The 20,314-nt window shown below is 45.1% G+C and overlaps 1 protein-coding gene across 2 annotated transcripts in view; it reads left to right on the plus strand.

Moving 5' to 3' along the window:
• The window catches only part of WTIP (WT1 interacting protein), an 84,185-nt gene that overhangs the window by 55,347 nt on the left and 8,524 nt on the right, over window positions 1-20,314 (plus strand). Inside the window, exons 3-6 of one of the 2 annotated variants that reach the window (XM_014892588.2) lie at window positions 3,291-3,358; window positions 16,431-16,493; window positions 18,935-19,065; window positions 20,137-20,188. In XM_014892588.2, the coding sequence (XP_014748074.1) occupies window positions 3,291-3,358; window positions 16,431-16,493; window positions 18,935-19,065; window positions 20,137-20,188 (314 nt within the window). The remainder of the gene's footprint in view (window positions 1-3,290; window positions 3,359-16,430; window positions 16,494-18,934; window positions 19,066-20,136; window positions 20,189-20,314) is intronic. The other variant, XR_015806187.1, reaches the window with a different exon arrangement.

Here is a 20,314-nt window from a genome sequence, read left to right on the forward strand (position 1 = left end):
CTGTGCAGGTTCTCGAGTTGCTCCAGGACCTTGAGAGGTGAGGCCCCCTTGTCCAGCACTTGGAGCTCGGGGCAGGCATCCCAACATGAAGGTGGAGCACCCACCCTGCTGCCCTGGGGCTGGGGGCACCAGCACTGCCTCTCCTCGGGGTTCCTGTGTCCCTGCCTCTCCTCGGGGTTCCTGTGTCCCTGCCTCTCCTCGGGGTTCCTGTGTCCCTGCCTCTCCTCGGGATTCCTGTGTCCCTGCCTCTCCTCGGGGTTCCTGTGTCCCTGCCTCTCTCCTCGGGATTCCTGTGGCCCTGCCTCTCCTCGGGGTTCCTGTCTGCCTGGCTGCAATTGCCAGCACTTCTCTCTTGACTGCAGTTTGCACATGATGCCCAGACACTCTCAGGGTGCTGTTTGACCATGTTCAGTGCTGTCATTTAGTCAACCCTTCCCGAGGGCAGTGGAATGTACACTTCTGCTCTTATTTCTGAAATGCAGGATGTAGAAGCCAATGTAGGCATCCATGGTTGTTTGAGTGATAACTTGCTGTTTCTTGTTTATGAGATAATTATTGTATAATCCCTGAATGAAATTCTTCTAAGGTAAAAGGCCTGTCAATCTTATTAATCATTGCTAGTAATAGTCATTATCATGTGAGCAAGCTGCTTGCCTGCTTTATGAGTTTAGGCAAGTCAGTTCCCTAATAGGTGTCTTGGTTTTTTCAGCAGAAAAATGGGGAAATGGTATTTTCCCTGAGTTTTGAAAGGTGTTGTGCTGGGAGTACAGTGTGGTGTGGAAGTGGCAGGTGTAGGGCAGGGAGAGCAGCTCTGTGTGCTGGGCAGGTGAGGGCTTCTGGGGCAGTGCAGGGATCCGAGCAGTGCAGGGATCTCAGCAGTGCAGGGATCTCAGCAGTGCAGGGATCCCAGCAGTGCAGGGCTGATGTGCACACTCACAATGGGGCCAGGCACAGGGCAGGCAGCTGCCAATGCAGCTGAGACCTGCTGTGTGTGAGAGGCACTCTAGAACGTGGCTTTGCCTTGTTGGTTTGGATCAGAGGCTTCCATCCCAGTCCAGGAAAGTGCTGACCCCACTGGCTCCTGCCAGTGATGCTGTGCTAAGGAAAGAACCAGAGCAGAATTTGTGCCATTCCAATCAGCCTCAGCACTGGCAGGCTGGGGTACAGAGTGGGATGTTGGGGTCCGGCTGCCCCTTCTGCAGAGCCTCAGGAGATGCTGGTGCCTCCCTGCACTGGCTCTCCTGCAGAGATCCTTCCAGCAGCCGGCACTGAGATTTGTCCCTCAGCACCTCTGCTCCTTTCTCACCACAGTGCTGTGTCTGAGGGGATGGCCAGTGCTCTTTATCCATTCTCACCACAGTGCTGTGTCTGAGGGGATGGCCAGTGCTCTTTATCCATTCTCACCACAGTGCTGTGTCTGAGGGGATGGCCAGTGCTCTTTCCCCTGCAGCAAACACCAGCTCTGGGGGGAGCACCAGGGAACTGCTGCATCAGCACATGCAAGGCAGGTCCCTGATTCTGGCTGGACACTTCATGTCCACCAGCTAAAGACAAGTTGTGTGCCAAGGCTGGATCTGACAGAGACGTGTCCTTTCCAAAGCCATTCTGGCCTCTTTCCTTTTTTCCTTTCGTTCCATGTACTTTATCTTTCCCTAGAGAGGTTTAACAACAGCTTTGACAAACAGGAGGGAAGATCTAGGTATGGTTACTCCTGCATCAGTTGAGAGAGGCCCCAAGGTGTCCTGATGGCTGTCCCAGCCCTGTGCCTTGTTCAGGGGATGGCCCAGTTTTGCCTAAGACTCTCGGAGGGGATGAGCACGTTGCCCCTGTCACCAAGGTCCTGGTCCCCACCAGAGCCACTGGGCAGCTGGAAAGACAAACAAGAGCTGACTCCACCTACCAGCAGTATGGAGACAACAGCCCGTGAGATCGACAGCTCAAGAATGTGCACACAAAAGAAGCATTTCCCTCAGCCACGACAGTAAAACCACCAGACAACCGCATGCAGCATGTGATTTCCCAAAAGCATCAGCCCAGATCCCAACTCCTTTGTGCCACACGCTGTTTCCCAGGATCAGATCACAGTGGCAACGTGTAAAAGGCGCTTTCAAACACTGAAAATTAATCATATTTTCCTCAACGTTGTTTATGGAAACGGTGGAGAGCACTCCTGACCTCCATGCTGGCCAGCTGGCTCAGCCAGCATCAAACCCTCTGGAGAGAGATCAGGAGTGGAGATCAGTGGTGTTCCTGGTGGAGCTGGAGGAGACATCCAGGCTGGTTCCATGCAGTGAAGCTCAGGCACTGAGCTGGGCTGTGTTGGCCTGTGCTCTTGCCCTGTCCCTTGCCCTGTGTCCCTGCTGGCACAGCCCAGTGCAGCCCTGTCCCTCTGCAAAGGGCTGCTGGGAGCTTTGGCCACTGGGACCCTGGCAGAGCAGGATTGAGGTGAGTTGGGATGACTGTGCTTTCCCTTCTCCCTCTCTGGTTTTGCACTGGTGAAGCAGCACTGCTTGCAATAGAACAGCTCTGGTGTAAGACAGTTCTGATCTGCTGTATCTACAAACTGATTTGGCTCGGTGGTTCTCGAGTTGCTGGTTTGAATCCTTTCTGTTGGGACTCTCAGGAGTCTGCTGTGCATTTCTTTACTGTAAAGGGAGCCCTCAGTTAATGACTGTCACAGGCTTTGTCAGTCAAGTTCTGCATAGGCTAATGAAATGGCAAATGTCAAAACTTGAATACAAAATCTCTTGTTTTCTGTGTGATTTTACTGCCCTTCCCTCTATCATGTGTGCCTTGTACTGCTTTAGCATCGCAGGGAACTGCTGTGGCATTGATTATTAATATTTTTGAGGGTGGCAGGAGCATCCATCTGCAGTATCCCATGTGTAATCCTTTGGAGACAGATGCTGCTGCTGTTGATTGCAGTGGATGTGAGCCTGCTGGGATTTTACCTGCCGAGAAAATTGTCTCAATTTGCAAAGGAGCCTTTTCCCCCAAATCAATTTTGAGCTTAGATTGCATGTTTTTCAGGAACTGCTATCAACTGGGTTCCATAACCCACACTTAAAGATGACGTTTAGTTGCTATCTAAAGCAAGGTTTGGTACCTGATTTGGTATGGCCAGACAGAGCCAGGAGCTTGACCCTTAGCCCTGGCTCTGGATGGGCCCTTCAGGGAAGAGAGGGGCCAGGAACAGATCCTACAGACAGGTACAGGTGGTGTGCTTTTGTATCCTGGACAGCTGGGTTGGGGATGAAGAACAAAATTCTGATGGTCCTGTGCTTTAACAGGGAGAAGACTACGAGGAAAAGCATTCTACAATGTCAATGGCAAGGTGTACTGTGAAGAAGACTTCCTAGTAAGTAAGATTTTAGGCATTTTTTTTGCTTATTTCTAAAGCAAATCATTCTTTTTTGTTGGCTTGTTTGCTTTAAGAGACAGTTTGATGATGTGGGGCCTCCTGCCAGTGGTGACATTGGGAAGCATCTACCACTGACTCCTTGGTTTGAAGTGGTGGCTGTAAAACCAAGCACATAACTGTCCATAAGCCATCACAAAGTGTAAATTACGAGAATAAACACTGGAGCTGCTCGAGCTTGGGACTTGAATTGCAGCCACAGAGACTCAGCTGCCAAGGCTGAGCTCGAAGTCAAACATCTGGGGAATACCAATGCTAACAGGAGGGAGACGTTTGTGCCGGGAGCACGGCAGGGCTCAGCACAAAGTTGCTTTGTTGAGGCACAGTTTAATCACTGCTCTGCTCACGGGGCTCTGGGGCTGACTTGTAGATTAGCAGGGAGCTCTTGGCCATGAAGGGGCAACTCAGGTTCTCTCCCTGCTCACAGAGCTTTTGGAAATGCTTTGCTTTAATAGAGACTGAGTCAGGAAAAGAAAAATGAAGCCTGTTGCTGAGCTGTGTTGTTCCAAAAATAAAATACTCGTGCAATTAAGGGTGAGGATTGTGCAGTGCACCACAAATGATTCAATAAGTGCAGGCCATTTAGAGTTAAGATGAAGAGGATGGCATGGCTGGGAATTGCAATTAGAGAGCAATGATATATTTTAGCTGAGAGGAAGATGAATTGGACAATCAGTATGTTGAATTTATGCCACCTTATTTCTTGAAATACCATTAATTTATAAGCTTGAGTCTTCCAGGACGACTTTCCATTTCTAATGAATATATAATCATGCTTCTTGCAAAGGAATTATTCAAAGTATATTCCACAACAGAATTGTTACTGGAAATTCAAAGTGCACAAATGCATTTCTCATCAATGCAATCCATAAAAATAATGGAAATTCCTAAAATATAAGCTATACTTGCCTCCATGTGTTACACCTTTACTGTGAGCTGGAACCTGTTGGAAAGGAAACCAAAATGTGTTTTGTGCAGAAAATAAGTATCTTGTTATAATTAAATGCTGTTAGAGTTTTGCTTACATTCTGGAGAGAAAATTCTTTTCTCTTCCTTGCTTTTTTCAGCTCTTTCTTTACTGTGTTTCTGCAGAAGCACAGGGAGGGAGAGAGGAGATGGAGTGTGAGAGGGAGGGGCTCAAACCTTTGAGATTTTTTCATTTGAACTGTGTTGGAATGTACTTTCCCCATGATCAAAACCTTTCATCCAGACTTAATGACATGATTGTTGTTATTAGCTTGTAATTTCAGCCTAAACACAAGAATTTTAAATCTAAAAATCTTAATCTTTTGGAGAACATTCAGTTTTCATGGGGTGTGGGGGGAGAACTCTTTAGCTCAGGCATGGTCTGTAGTGGAAGATAGGAAGATACTTGCAGAGATTTTTCCAGAAAAACTGAGATTAAGGAGCTGATAGGAATAAACCTTCTGCAAGTTAGGGAACCGTCGGGACATTTAAGGCACAGATTTAAAAGCCCAAACTTCCCACAGGTGTGTTTTAGCAGATTCCCAGTAGCAGAGGGATGGGGGAGAAGCAGACAAAGGAACCCTGTCAGCAAAGAAACCAAATTCTGACATTGTCCCTGCTTGTGGTAATATCACTGCTTCTCAGGAAGTAATTGCATCTTCTCTCAGCTCCCCTGAGCAAATGTCCTAGCAAGAATCCTAGGAATTGTATGGTATCACAATGAAATCAAACAACCTTGCCTATTTTAGGGTTTTGTGAACAAGGAGAACACAAAAGAAAAAGGCTGCAAAATAGCCATTATTATTTTAACTACTTCATCTTCCCAGGTCTTCCTCTTGAACATTGGGAAACCCCCATCCTTTCCAAGAAGAGGCATTTTCAGTCCAAAGCAGAAAATGAAATGCATTTTCTGTAGAACTGAGAATTTCAGTCTCTGCCATGACTGCAGTTCTTTAGTACAGCTCCATTAGTGTGCAGCAGGATTCCCTGCTGACACCATGGCAGTGGAATGTTAGGGAAGTTAAGGCAGGGAGATAAGAAAAAGATCATTTTAAATTGGGGATGTAAACAGATACAGCCTAACTGCATTATAATTGTATTGCTGCTAAGAAAATGCTGCCTGCTGTGGGTGCCCTTCCTGTTTCTTGGCTTTTGTTTGTGTGAGAATTGATCAGGAGAATTAGATGCTCCTGTTGGTCAGGGAGTGGGGTCCCAGCTCTGTGGATTGGCAGCCCCACAGCCCGTGACCAGGTTATTTCAAACAGAGCAAGGATTGGAAAGCAGAGCAGCCGCAGAAGATGTGGCAGGAGGAGCAGTGCTGTCCCTTTGTGGCACTGGTGACACCCAGGTGACAACGGGCTGGGCGTGCTCCAGCCTCGCCATCCTTCCACGGATTCCCAGACGGAGAGGTCGATGTTCCCTGGCTCACAGTGCCACCGAACGTCCCTGCAGCAGGAGCATCCCGAGGGGAATGTTGTCCTGTCACTGGGCAGCAGAGCCTGCCCCATTCCTGCAGAGCCCTGTCCATCCCCTGCTGCCTCTGTTCATCCCGTTCGTTTGCTGCAGGTCCTTCCTCCCTGTCATTCCCACAGTCACACTGGGTGTTGGAGCCCAAAAACCTGGGTTTTTTTAAGCTTTCTGTGCTTTCTAGCACTAACCCCCCCAAAGAATACTGCTTTTGACCTAATGCCTTAAAAAACGCTTCCAAATTTAAGTAATAAAGTTAAAATCACAAGAATGTAGTTAAATAAAAGTGTGTGCTTTCACATGGTGAAAGGTTTTAAATTTAAGGTTTTTATAACAAAGTAATAAGTATAAAACAAAATAAAAAAATTTAAGTAGTATCTCTTTCAGTACTCATCTTCCTCCTTTGTAGTTTCAAGTAGTAGTTTCTGGTTAAACAGTTAGTACCACACTAAAAGACATCAAAATTTAGTTACTAAATTAAAAGTATAAATAATATAAGTGTTACTTCTCTAGTAAACTGTTTAGCTTTAGAAGACCTTTCAGTTAGCTAAATCTCTCTCCATTTTACTCACTTCTAGCTGGTGGCTAGAAGTGTTGCTAAACATTCTATACTTCTAATAAAATTTGATAAACAACCAATCCCAAACACAAAAAAAATCAGTTTCCTTTGTATATTTTTTAATCCTAGCTCAAAGTAAAACAAAAAAAAAACTCCAAACAAACCATTAATTAAATAGTACAAAACACCCCCACCATTAAAACTGGGTATGTCCTGCAGGCCAGTCCAGGCAGGACACAGCGATTTTGGGGCTGCAGTGAGTAGCACCTGAACAATGATGGGCAGAAAAGCTGAAATGGCTCTTGATGGGATTGAATGCAGAAAATTGTAGTGAAGACTGGATATTACTTATGAGCTTCTTCCTACTGTATCTGCTAGAAATATTGAACATCCTATAGATGTCAGTATTTTATTTCTCCTGCAATACTGCATTTTGCTGTGCCAGACCAGCTGCAGCTGGAGCAGTCTCAGAGCTGCAGTCAGTGGCTCAGATGGGATACCTGGGTCTTTAACCACCACTCACTTAGGACAAATCAGCTCTTCCACTCAGTCAGAGGCGCTATGTGGAATTCACTGCAGTGTCACGTGTGGTCCCTGAAGCCAAAACCTTGAGAAAACCCGTTTTCCAATCCTTTCAGATGTTTAGCCCTCCTTGGCTAAAGTGTCCCCCTCGAGGTCCAGCCAGTGCCAGGCCCAGCTGCTCCAGAAATCTCTTCCTTTTGCACTCTGGCCACGAGCTCCTGGGCAGGTCACGTTTGAGCAGAGCACAACTGGCACTGAGCCCCTGAGAGCTTTGGCTTCTAAAAAATCCGTCGGTAAAAGTGTGGCGTGAGGAGCTGCTGGCATCAAACTCCCCAAATCTGCCCCTTGCTTGGAAAAGCACTTTTGGTTTGTGGCCACAGGTGATGAGTGAGCTGTGCTGGTGCTGCTGGTGAGCTCTGGGAGGCTGGCCCAGCACACCCTGCACACAGGGTACATCCTTCTGGCAAATCACTTCCCACGTGTTTGCTCCTGCTCAGGGCACAGTCTCCACACCAGGTGGCTTCTTTTGCTCTTTCTTTGCAGGGAAGTAGTGTCAGAAGTTTTTTGCCCCACTTGTGCAGTTGTAGGTGGGCAAGGTGCTGCCTTCTGTGGGGCTGGGAATCCCCTGCACCTGGAGGATGTGGAACACCTCTGCTTCCAGAGTTATTTCTGTCAGCCTCGTGCTTCCAGCCCTGATTAGCTGCACATTCTCTCAGTGCTTAAACCCTTATTGGCTAATTGAATGAAGTGAATGAATCAGATTTTTAAAAATAAATCCACGGATAATTCTATTTCTGCTTAAGACATTGCTGATCTGTGCCACTTCCAGCAGGATACTGCATGTGTCAAAAACAGCCCCCCAAACTTTACATTGCTTTGCTTTAGCTCTAGAGAAGATCCAGTTACTCCTTTAAATGCCACCCTAAAGTAACAAGTCCAACAATACCCAAGTCTTGCCCCAGCCCTGTTAAGAGAGTTATTTCATGAAAAGAAATAAAACAAATGACAGTTTAATCCTTTCCTGAAAGCTCTTTGGACACAGATGGCTAACTAGCCATAACAGAGACACTGTTCCTGGTGAAGTGAACAAAAAATAAATGCCTTACTGTATAATAAATAATCCCAGTCAGATGTTCGTGTTTCATTTTGTTGATAAATTGCTGCATAATCATGGGTGAAGGAAAAATAATTTTAATTTGTCTTTCCTTTTCTACGCTTAAATATCAGGTAAAGAAATTCTTTTAAAAATACTGTTTTGCTTGGCAAGAAACACTTTAAAAATGTCACCAAAGCAGCCTGAATCTTAGATCTATTATCTATCTCTTTTCTTTTTTTTCCCTGTTTTTGATAGGCTTTTCCTTTTTCTCTTGAGGTAATGAACATTATTGAGTGGGGGTCCAGTAGAGGTTAAGAAATGAGAGAATTTCCCTCGAGGGAGGAGATGAGAGGGAAAATGAACCTTGTGACAGATGTTAGTTACATTGCTTAATGCACTACTGGAAGACGCTCAGATGCTCTGGAAATAACCTATTACAGACACCACAGGCTGCAGTACATTGCATTAAGGTCATCCAAAACTTCCCCTTTTAAGATTTTCTTTTTCACTGTCTTAAAACTTTGCCAAATTTAATCATTTAGGCTGAACTTCTTCATGCTAGGCTTTTGCCTCTGGCTAACTTTGCTGTCATTAGTTGTTGAAAGTTTCATCTAGAGCTGTTCATCCATTTCAGTGAGTAAGACTGGAGGAACTCTGCCCATAAATCCTCAAAGAGAAAGGCTCTAAAAACTTCGTTTTGCACATGACAACATAAAGAGACTCCGTGCATTGCATAGGGTGTCCCCTCCTTGCCCTGCCCAGGAGGATGGCCAGCCCCAGAGGGCTGTGGCAGGAGGAGAGCAAGCAGCCCACAGCCCCAGCAGAGCCCCTTGCAGCCCTGCAGTCTCTCCCCAGCTTCCTTCCCCTGTCCATGCAGCCTGGTGGGGTTCTGGATCCCTGTCTCCCCATTCCAGCCACTGGTCCCCACCCAGGACACTTCTCTTTGCTGGTCACTGCAATGCACAAGCTGGCTACAGAGGACATAGAGGGCCTTGTCTTATACCCACAACTGTCAAAGTCACAACGATTTCAGAAATGCAGAAGTATAAGGGTGTGCAAGAGCAGGAGGCAGGTGGGAAATGAGAATGCTCAGCCTTTCATGGAGAAAGGGGCAGGATATCACCTCAGGAGTGATGGGCAGCTCATCAGGGCAGGGCTTGCACCTTCATCTCCTGTAGCACCAACCACAGCAAGACCCTTACCCCAGCCAGGGCCCCTGGGCATGGCTGCAATGTAAATATTAACACTAATGGGGCTTTTCTTCTCAGTTTGTGCACATGCTGTTTTCCTAGCCTGGCAGTGTGGGAAATGGCCTGTCCCACTTGCTGGGGCCCTCGGAAGATAGTTTTTATTTAGTGTAATGGAAGCTGGTGTCAGCTGGAGTCAGAGGTTTGATTTTCCATCTCAGTGACTATAAATGTTTGGAAGTCTCCCTTGGGATGGAGCCCTGGGACTGGTGCATTAGTCAGAGAGCCCATTTCTTCTAAGTGAGACTCTTAGAAAAAAACAGACTCAGTTGAAAAGGTGAATGATTGAAGTTGCAGCTTGTGTCCATTTCCTATCTAATGGGAATCCCAGAGCACATGGAGTTCTAGATAACTGGGAGGATGTTGTGTTTAGGAAACTTGCTATTAGAAGCCATACTCCAGTCGAGAACAGACAGACATGGGAGCTTATTGTTTAAACAATGATGGAATCAAAGCTTAGAAAGGGATTTGCTGCAATGTTCCTGATGTACAGAAACATAAGGAAGTCTGTGAGTGTTTTCAAGGTGCTGGTTGCTCTAGGTTGGGACAGAAGGTTCCAGAGGCATCATGAATGCCAAGCATTGCTGTGCTCCCAGATGCTGTCACTGAAAACAAAGACAGTTTATAGCATGTTTCCAATCAGGGCACGAGGGAATGCAGTCATGTTGCTGCTTGTGAATGTCTTGCTCCAGCCCCTCCCCTGCCAAAAAAATTTGAATATTCTCCTTCCTTAGTTTTCCTTAAGTCTTTAGTATGCCAGTGGTCCTGGGTTTATTTTATAAATGAATTTGACAGTAATTATGATTAATTGGGTTATTCTGCATTGAAGCATTGGGTCAAACCTACAGATGGGCTTAAAATTCAAGTTTCATACTATCTAGGGATATTGGTCAAATATTGGCCTGCCTCCGCACTTCGGACTTGGATGTGAATCAGCATGAAGAGTGTGCAGAGCTGACAGTTTGGGTTTGCCTCTTACTGCATCCCAGAGCGCTGGATCCTGGATCAAGAAGTTACAAGTCCATTGAAGCTGGTGGCAGAAGTCCCCTTGTCTTCAGGGGGGCATCTGGGTTTTCTCCCAGGGATTCACCCCAGAGGACAAAGTTTTAAAGCTGGGGCCCATAAACAGTGAGAGAAGCTGAGGGTGAAGGCTGTGAGCACCATGTGCAGGACACATCTGGACAACACTGGGGCCACAGGAGGAAACCAGCTGGAGTCCTGAGACATCTCAGGTTTATAAAAGATCAATACACAGGTGGTACCTAGGCCCTGGTGATAATGCAGATAAACATAATGAGATGAGATTTCAGTGTCAGTAAGATCTGTATTCACTATTAGGGCACTCAGCATTTCCTGAGCTGGGTTGCAGATTGTTGAATGAGTCACAGGAATCACTCTGTGGGACACGGCAGAGGAGACAAGGAAAGGCAAGGACAGGTTTTTCTGAGATGTATTATTACTGACTACCCTGTGTAACTATCCTGTGTGTTACATTTGCTGGTGGAATGTTGGAAGTGCCTGTTAGGAAGTCCAGTTGGTTTCATGCCAGATAATCACTCCCCTGTTTCCTCTTGAGATGGTGATCCAAATAGTCAGACTATCCATTTTTCTTAATATTACATTGAAAAGTAAATTACAATAACTGAAGCACACTTAAAAGAACTAGAGCTCTTTCTAATTATGTCTTAACTCCTGCCAAACACTTGTAAGCAGACAGCATTAATTTTTTCTATGGGAGGGTTAGAAAAAGGCCCATGTGAGAAAGTGGCATGTTTCCACTTTGCTAATAAACATTGGTATTAGCTGCTCATATGTTCTGAATTGAAATCTCTCAACAACTGTTTTGAATAAAATCCAGATAATTTTTTTCCAGGAAGATAGGTTCTTGTGTAAACAGTTTCTTTCAGTGCATGCAGCAGATGGTAACAGTGACAGTAAACAACCTGCAGCAGAGTATGGCCCTGTGCAGTGTGAAGTGTTTTACAGTGGCAATCAAGTCAGTAAATGTTGGGCTCTGTAATACGATGCAGAGTTACAGCTGTTGATTCAGCCTTTTTTCTTGATCATCGTCACTGTGAAGCTCCCACAGGAGTTTGTTTAAGGAAGATCTAGGTAAGAAAATCATTAGTGGCTCCTAATTAATCACCCAGCAAGCAGCCTTGGTGAGTGCTCACCCAGGGTTTCTGTGGGTCCTGTAGGATGTAAATGGCTGGTCTCTTCTCAGGGATATAAAATGTCTGACTGGAGAGGCAGGGTTCAGGCTCAGCTGAATTCCTGGCAGAGTTTTGTGCATGGCCAGACCACCTGGTACCTCTGTGCTGAGTGTGGAGTCCCTCCTTGCCCTGTCCTTGTCCTTCAAACATAACAAAGTGGAAAGAGAGAAGCAAGAAGGCAAACTGCTGTGTAGTGTTTCCTCACAGAGAGCAAGACAGAGTGAAGCAACAGGATATATGAAAGGGTTTCAGCAGGATGAAGAGTAAAGTTCTGGACTATTTTCCATTAGTTAATCTGTCACCTGCCACGAGGCTCCTTTATCTTTGAGCCTGAGAAGGCCCCATTTTGTCCAGTTCATTTTAATCACTGCATTTCAATATGTGTCTAAAAAAACAACAACAAAACCCCATCTGCATGAAACCAAATTTGATATTTGCTCCCTCTCTTAACGCGATCCCATGAATTTCTTACATTGTTGTGTCCCATGTAGTAAGGGTCCCATGCAGAGAGCAAACAATACAGCAGTGAGAAGACAGATGCTCTGCTAATGGGAAACCAAGGAGCAGAGAGACTGTGAGGGATTACAGGCAGCCTGGGGTTGGAATACATTATTAGCATAGCACCCAATTCAGAAATTAGTTTTCAGAATTAAATGCCTGAAGCATTTTGGCAAAAACTCCTTATCATCCCGCTCAAAAGCTCTTAAAGCCTAAAAGAGCAGGAATCTCAAGCCTAGGCTGAGCAGCCCCGTTCGGTGACTTTGCAGTGCTGCAGCAGTGAATTGGAGATTTTACAGCTTCATACCATTACCGGGGCAGCAGCTGCCACACCCACTGAAATGTAACCCACTGGCTCTGCTTGCACAAACCTTCAGCAGGTTTTGAACATCCTCATCAAAGAAGCAAATGGGCCTGAATGAGATTCCAGGGTCTGTTTCCAGGAGGAAGGTTTTGTTTTGTTGAGTGCATAACAGCAGGGAAGAGCAGCAGCCCCTCCTTGGGCACGGTCAGGCATGTGAGGGAGGAGCAGTGACTTGTCTTTTCAAAGGCCTGACATTGCCTAAGGTAGAAGGTTTGGGTCCTGAAGCCTTTTTCAGGCACACTATTTTCTGAATGTTTTTCTTTCGAAAATCATGATGGGAACATCAAACTTTAAAAGTTGGACAACCAAGATTTGCTACAGGACTGAGAACAGGCAGGAGAAATTATATCTCCTTGGTGGGATTATCCTCCATGCATAATTGTTCATGATATGCTCAAAATTCATTGTTAATTTCTTTTAGATATATTGCATATTAGAGAGAAGAGTTATAAATCCCAAGATTATCACAGGAGGATACTAACAGGCCTAAATATTCAGGACAGAAGGGGTCTTGTTTTCCTCTTACATTGAACAAAGACTCTTGGACAGGATCATTAGAGATTTTTTTTTCTCCTGTTTGATAATCAAAGTATATTGGACAGCAAACAAAAGAAAAGTTCAGCCAGCCAAGTCTTCTACTTTACTTTTACTCTTCTATTCTAACATAATTAACATATTTCTCAAGGTTTATTTCGTTTCCCAGAGTCTTATTTTATGTAAGTGTCATTGAGGAGCTGAATTACAAAGTCTTGATTTGTGCATATAAAATGAGATTTTATTATCCTGGTAGAGAAGACAATGACAAGGTAAATAAGGGAGAAAACAGTTGAGACCAGACTGAGAAATCAGGAAAAATTATATGCCAGCTCTTCAACTTGCACTTTGTTTTCTTTGCATCCTGGTGTATCCAGCATTCTACTCCTGAGTGACAGAAGGGATAGTAAAGGGTAACACTTCATTTTCAGCTTTGAATTTCAGAGCTAGTCTTTCAATAACAACTTCTCTGAGTGTTTTTATACATGCTTAAGGAGTATCTGTAATGAATATTAGGGAGAGTTCAAAATTATGCTTCCCATTTGTTGTGGATACAGAGTGTCCATAAACTTCGGACTGTTTCCATCCAGACTGAGATTGGTCTGCATTTACATCACTTTACTGCTCTGCCAACAAAATCCTTTTTTTCAAGGACCTGGCACAGAGGGAACCCTTCTAGAGTAAGGCTAGAATTGAGCCCACACTCCTTAAATCCTGAATGAAATTGTGCCTATGAATACCAGGGGAGCAGGAACCAGAGCTGAGATGATGATGATGAGGGTCTTGCCTGTCATTCTGTGTCACTGCACTGCTTCACCTCAGCCTGTTTTACATGACTGGGAGTGGGGCTGGTGTGCTCAAAGGCTCTCTTCACTCCTCCTGCTCTGTCACTATTAAGAAAGGCTCCAAGTGTGTGCAGTGGAACATCCTCTCTCTTTCCTGCTCACAAGCTCTGGGTGCCTCTCCCTGCCAGCCATGCTGGGAGCCCACCCTGGGAGGCTCTTGGTGTGCTGACAGACAATAAAGAGGCAGTTCTGCCTTGTCTGCAGTCTGGAGCAAGTCACAACACCTCTCCCACTGCACACACGGGATCTGGGAAGGTTGTTAATAATCGACTGCTTCAAAGACAGATGTTGACAATTTTAATTAGTGTTTTAAGACTTTTAAATTCTACCTCTAAAATTCAAAGCTTAGTACAGTAGCCCTGTTTGAACACACCAAATCAGGATCAAACAGTGCAAAGAAACAGTTTACAGCAAGCTCCAGAAATGTTGAGAAAGTAATTTATTACTTTTAGCAGCAGTGCCCACAGTATTGCCATCCTGTCGAAAACAGTGCTGCTGGGCTCTCAGGCTGTTATTCTTTTCCAGTTCAAATAGATTTAAAATATAAGCAGACCTGGATCCAAAACCCTGATGTCACTGAACCAGGCCTTCAGTCTGTCTGGGATTGACTCTGTGGCCAGGAGAGGGAAGAGTGTAGTGGTAAAGGACAGCTCCCTGAGCCCGTGAAATATTTTGTCACTGCTGTTAGACTTACTGCCATTTTGCAAAGTCTTCTTAATGGGGTAATCCAGTTCTGGATGTGTTTGACTAATAGCAATTCTCTTGTTAAAAACAAATCATGGTTTTAATTTAATAGGGCTAGTTATATAAAGAGTGATTTTGTGTCAGCAAATCTTTTCTTTCTGACAAACAGTATAATTTATGAAAATCTAGTTAGCAATAAATGCCATTAATCTGACCACTATGCCATTCTCTTCCTGGGGAATAACGTCCCCTCTTAATCAATACCTGGGTGAATGCTCCTTTGCATTCCTTATCAAATGACAGCCAGATGGTACTGGTAAATTCATTCCAGCAGGATTTTAGAATTAGCTGGGTTTGTGCTGTTGTTAATCCTCTGCTGTCTGTGTCACTGGGACCTGCCCACCTGTTTCCAGTAAGCCTGCAGTTCCCAGCCCTAGGAAGCAGTCTAGCCAGAGGGTTACTTAGCCACGGGGCAGCCAAGAAACTTCCCAAGCAGTGAGACCTCTTTTCTGCATCAGTAAGAAGAAAGAAAAACCAATATAAGTAGTATCTTGCAGAAATAGCCAGCTAGGACTGCCTGCCTCTGTATTTGTTCCTCTGCCCCCTGATCTCTTCTAGGGAAGTTTCAAAGTTCCTTATGACTGCATGAGCTGTGTTTCTTAGGGCATAGTAAATTTTGGGCTGTGACAGCTGCTATATCATTTACTGACTTCTGGGCCCATCAAAGTGTCTACGAGACCTTTCCCTTCATAATCACTTTGTTGCACAGCAACAATAATTTTGTCTCCAACCTATTGATCCAACATAACATGTAATCCCCTCACTCCAATAAAAAGGAAAACATATGGCAGCTCCAGGCAGGGAACCACAGGCTTTTGTCGTGAGGGAGCAGTTAATCCCCACTAAACCAGGGGGGAATGGAGCAAGATACACACTCTGTTGGGGCTCAGAGGATGCATTAGGTGCCTGAGCCAATTAACCTGTGTTCTGGGAGAAGAGTCTGGTTTACATTCATCCTCCCCTTCCTCGTCTTTTATGCTGTGCAACTACAGCACAAAATGTGCTCTGCTAGAGGAGCATCACTGTGCAACCCCCCCAGGTAGGTGGGCACCCCTTCCCCCTGACAGGATGGTGCACACACAGCTCTCAGCTGAGATGGGGCTGCAAAGGGTGAGGGGAAAGTTCAGCCCCTGCAAACACCAGTTTCAAATGTACATGGCTGGAGTTCCTCAGGAAGATGTCTCTTGTTTGTAGGCTGTGGTTTGGTAGGTCAGTCTGATAACCTGAATGGTTTTTCTGTACTTCGAAACAGAGGGCTAAAAGCAGACTTTGGCATCTGAAACAGCATCTGCTTTGGGGACAAGAGCACAAAGTTAAGGCAGGACCATTCAGGCAGGGAACACAGAGCTTTGGTCCCAAGCAGGCAAAGCATCTCCCCAGAGCCATGCCCTTGGCACTGACCATCATTCTGAGGTACCTTACTGCTGCCCTTACTGTGCAGTGAGCCCAGGCTCCTGTGAGTGCACTGCTGGATTCTTCCCTGGCTGGAAGGCTTGGTATCTAAGGCAGCTAAATCCTTCTTGGGCCTGTCTTCATTTTTCTAGCTTGCAAATAGCACTGAGTGAAATGTAGGTCCAAACTCTGAGGTCACTAATTTGAGCTGGATTTGGGAGGTGAGTCCTCTGTTATTTAAAACAACCACCAAAAGAGTCAATTCAAGCTAATTTCTGCGCATCAAACAAAAACTTTCCATATAGACTTTAAAAATAGAAAATCAATCCTACAATAATACTGTTACTTTGAGAATCTCAGTGGAAATATTGCAGTGGATCAGAAGGCCAAACTGGCACCTGAACGTGCTGCAAGAGCCGAGCGAAGCCTTCTGAATCACTGTCTCCCAAACCTGTGTCATACACAGCATAGGCTGGGAAATAGCTCAGCCTTCACCTAAAAGGTATTTCTGTTTCTCCTAGAGGAGTGCCTTCTAATGATCCTTTCTTTTCTGTCATTTTAACAGTATTCAGGTTTTCAGCAAACAGCAGACAAGTGCTTTGTTTGTGGACACCTCATAATGGAAATGGTAAGAGACCTAAACTCCTAATGACGGGTAACTTGGGAGGTGCACTGTGAGACATCTGCTTTCCCTACCCAGGCTGGTATTGTGGCTTCACTGCTGTCAGTATAGTTTTTGAAACTGAGGTAGTAAATAAAAATACCTTCATGCTCTATTACTACTATTAAGTACAGAAAGTTGGGCTTCTTTGCTACTTAGGAATATGGAAGGCTGTTATTCTGTCATTTGTGAGTTAAAATAAAATAGAATTTTAATACTAAAGGGGGAAAGTACAGCACAACTTCATATGAGAATATGGTAAAGGAATACAGTGGATGTGCCCTGTAAGACAGCAGATAACAAGAGCTGAGTAGTGTGTGGAAACTGGGATAGAGCAGAGAGGGACAGTATCAATAATCCTGAGCTTTGTCACCTGCTCTGTGACCTGCTTTGTTTACCCTCTGTTGCTTGTTCCACGTCATTTAAAATGTATTATTGCCACTGGGATTTGCAGGAAGCCAATAGTCAGAGTTACTTTTGTAATAAAAAAAAAAATCAAAGGGCTTTGGGTTGGCCAGATACTACTGGCATCATTTCAGTGGGTGAAAGTAGGAAGAGTTTTGTGTGCTCTTCCTAAGCAGAAATTCCCAAACACAATGAAGTGGTTTGCACAATGAAGAAGGGCAGATCCTGTAGTGTATCTATTTTCCTCTTGCTTTAAAGTGTGCATGAACCTCAGTGTGCTTAAGAGAAGTAGCTGTTGTGTTGCACACACGGAGGTTCAGTCGGAGCTGGAACAGAGAATCCTCATTCACTAATGAGGATTCTGGCTCATATCCTGGCACCACTGGTTGGACAAGGATATTGTTCGTTTTAGCCCAACAGCAAATTTCTAGAGTTGTGTCATGCTGGGAGGGGGAGGGGTATCCTGACTTGCATGCTTTGAGCTGGCCCTTAATTGCAGAATCCCAGGCAAGAGTCCATAATATCTCACTGGTGGAGCTCAGTAGCTGGAAGCTTGGCAGGTGCTTGTCTGCCTCTCTCCCATCAGCAAGTGTGCTCTGACAAAAGGAAACAGCTCTGGGAGCTCCAGGAATTCAGCATTCCTCAAACGCTCCTATTTGGCTAATTCCAGAGGGTTTTGCATGGGAGTGCAGCCCAGCCCTGCCGTGTGCTGGCCTGGGGCAGAGCTCGGGCAGTGCAGGGGCTGTGCAGGGGCTGTGCAGGGCTGGGCAGGGGCTGTGCAGGGCTGGGCAGGGGCTGTGCAGGGCAGAGCTGGGTGAGGATCTGCCCTGTGCTCAGTGCCTGTGGCTGCACCAGCTGTGCCAGGCTGGCACCACAATTTGCTCCTGCAGCAGCACCAAGCCCAGTACAGGGACCATTCATTGGTTCTAGCTTGGAATGGCCTTACCAGTCAAACAGAGTCTGATCCCACTCACTGAACTACAGAACTTCATCAGAGAGGGAAAAAAAGTTAAAACAAATTGTCCTCTTTTTTTCTGTGCTTGTTTCCTCTTGGTTTGATCTTTATTCATAGCATCACTTACAGAGACATGGAGCTTGGTCTATGTAGATTTTCATCTCAAGCTTCCCAGCAGCTCCAAGCTGAGCACTGCTAGCAGCTGAAATTTTGAAATTACCTTCCAAAGATACTTCTTACACCCAAAATATATGGAACTGGTCATATAACCTGTTGAGAGCTGCCTGAAAGTGATAACTGTGTCTCCCTCTTGCCAGGGGCTTGTTCATGGGTTTGCAGCATCCTCCTTGATGTTCCAGTACCACACTGACTGTTACATACAGGAATGTCAGGAGTGGAGGATCTGTTCTGTAGCAGTGCAGCCAAGACTGCATCAGATCTTTGCTTGAAACCTTTAAAATGCAGTAGGGAAGGTCAGCATGGGAAAAGCCTGGGCAGGTACATGGATCAGTATCCAAACAGATGGATAGTGATGGAATTTTATCAGAAACCAGTGGGCCCCTATGACTGAGTCATAACCAGTCAGTAACTGGGAGATTAGGATCTTTAGTTAATAAAGAGGAACCTCTTTATTTGCTTGTTTTGTTATTTAACTTTTTGATTAATGACCAGCTCAGATTCAGTCTGTCACAGCCTGTTAAGTTTTGTAAAATAACTCTGTATCCCAGTAACTTGTATTTGGGATTTCCCCAGAAGTAGTGAAGCCATTTTTAATTCCCATTGGCAGTCCTAGCCCTGCAGAGGTAAAGCTGATGGGCTTAGCTGCTTTTCAGTTCTTGCTCTTCGTTGGGAGCATATTGAAACCCACTTAAATAAGCCAGTTGATTGTTTTAAGAGGCTCCTTGCTGACAGATCTGCAGAGTGGTAATTTCATCCTGAAGTGCTTTTCTCACTGTCATTATTAAGAATGAGAGAGACACAGCAATTTATGGGGAGAGAATATCTCATGTAATCATGCATGCACTTACTTTGTTGTTTGCCTCATAAGATCTTACAGGCCCTTGGAAAGTCCTACCATCCTGGCTGCTTCCGCTGCGTGGTGTGCAACGAGTGTTTGGATGGAGTCCCCTTCACTGTAGATGTGGAAAACAATATTTACTGTGTCAAAGACTACCACACGTGAGTACACAAATCCACTGCCTGCTCAGAAAAATTACACTAGTTAAATCATTGATGTAGTTATAAGGCTTGTGATAGGTAAAAAGGTCACTCCTATTTGTTCAGATGTCCCTCAACTGCTTCTTTCATGTATTGCATTTAAGTATTTTAAGGTTTGTTAAGTAGTGCTTCATGGGCCCAGTATGGCATACAGTGGCCAAGTGAGGCTGAAAATCAAATTGTGTCAGAGGATGTATTTCTTGGCTGTTCTCTACTTCTTTCACGACTACCAACACTAATTTTACCAGGCCACTTCTGCAAGTGTTGGTAGGTTCTGCTGGCAGTTTCAAGAGCAGAGGTTCTGGCAGTGCTTGACATGGGTGTAAGTTTTGTTAACTGAGACAGAAGACATGTAATTAACAGTTAGTGTTAGAACAATTTGAGCCTTACCTGACAAAAGGTAGAGTTGAAGAGATTGCTTTTGGACTCCTTCCTGATTCCACTCAAAGGCAACGGTATCCTGCTCTTAGCTCCAGTTAACCAATAACTCACTTATGCAGCAGGAGTCAATCACCCTGAATTCAACCCTACTGGTGCCAATCTGTCTGTGTTACAAGGACACAGGGAGTGCTGGCCCAGTGACTGTCACAAAATGCAGCTGTGGACCATAAACCCATCTGTGTATTTAGCTGGTAGATTCTGGCCACCATCAGCCCCTCTCCTGTTAGGCATGGTTATGTCTTTCTGATGTCAGAGTGACAGTCCCTAAGTCAGGAGCTGCCTTGTAGTCAAGCATCAGGGCTCTGGAATTTGAATGGTTTTATAAATAAAGGAAGCAAAGAAAAATGGCATGTACAGGAAGAGGGGTGGATTCACTATGCCTCAAGGTCAGGCAGACCTAAACAATAAGGTTGGAGTAGATCAGCCTTTCCCAAACCTTCTTTTCATTCAATATCATGTAAAATTAGCGACGTTTCAAATCCTGTGGATCTCCATTTTCCTAAAAACAAGTCATGATTAGAATGGCTCTCTTAGCTCTACTTTTTGAAGATGTTTTCAATGTGATTGGGACACTTTCTTTTTGCACCCTAGGGTTTTTGCACCAAAATGTGCTTCCTGTAACCAGCCGATCCTCCCAGCACAGGTAGGTGTCAACATGCACTGACTCTTAGGGAAAACAGCTCTTGGCATATGGGCATTTTCTAAAAACACACTAAAGGCTTTTCCTTCCTCTCCCAGAATCTGTACTATGTTAGATACTAAATTAAAC

Source organism: Sturnus vulgaris, chromosome 12 (genome assembly GCF_052056855.1).
Source record: "Sturnus vulgaris isolate bStuVul1 chromosome 12, bStuVul1.hap1, whole genome shotgun sequence".
NCBI classification, from domain to species: Eukaryota; Metazoa; Chordata; class Aves; order Passeriformes; family Sturnidae; genus Sturnus; species Sturnus vulgaris.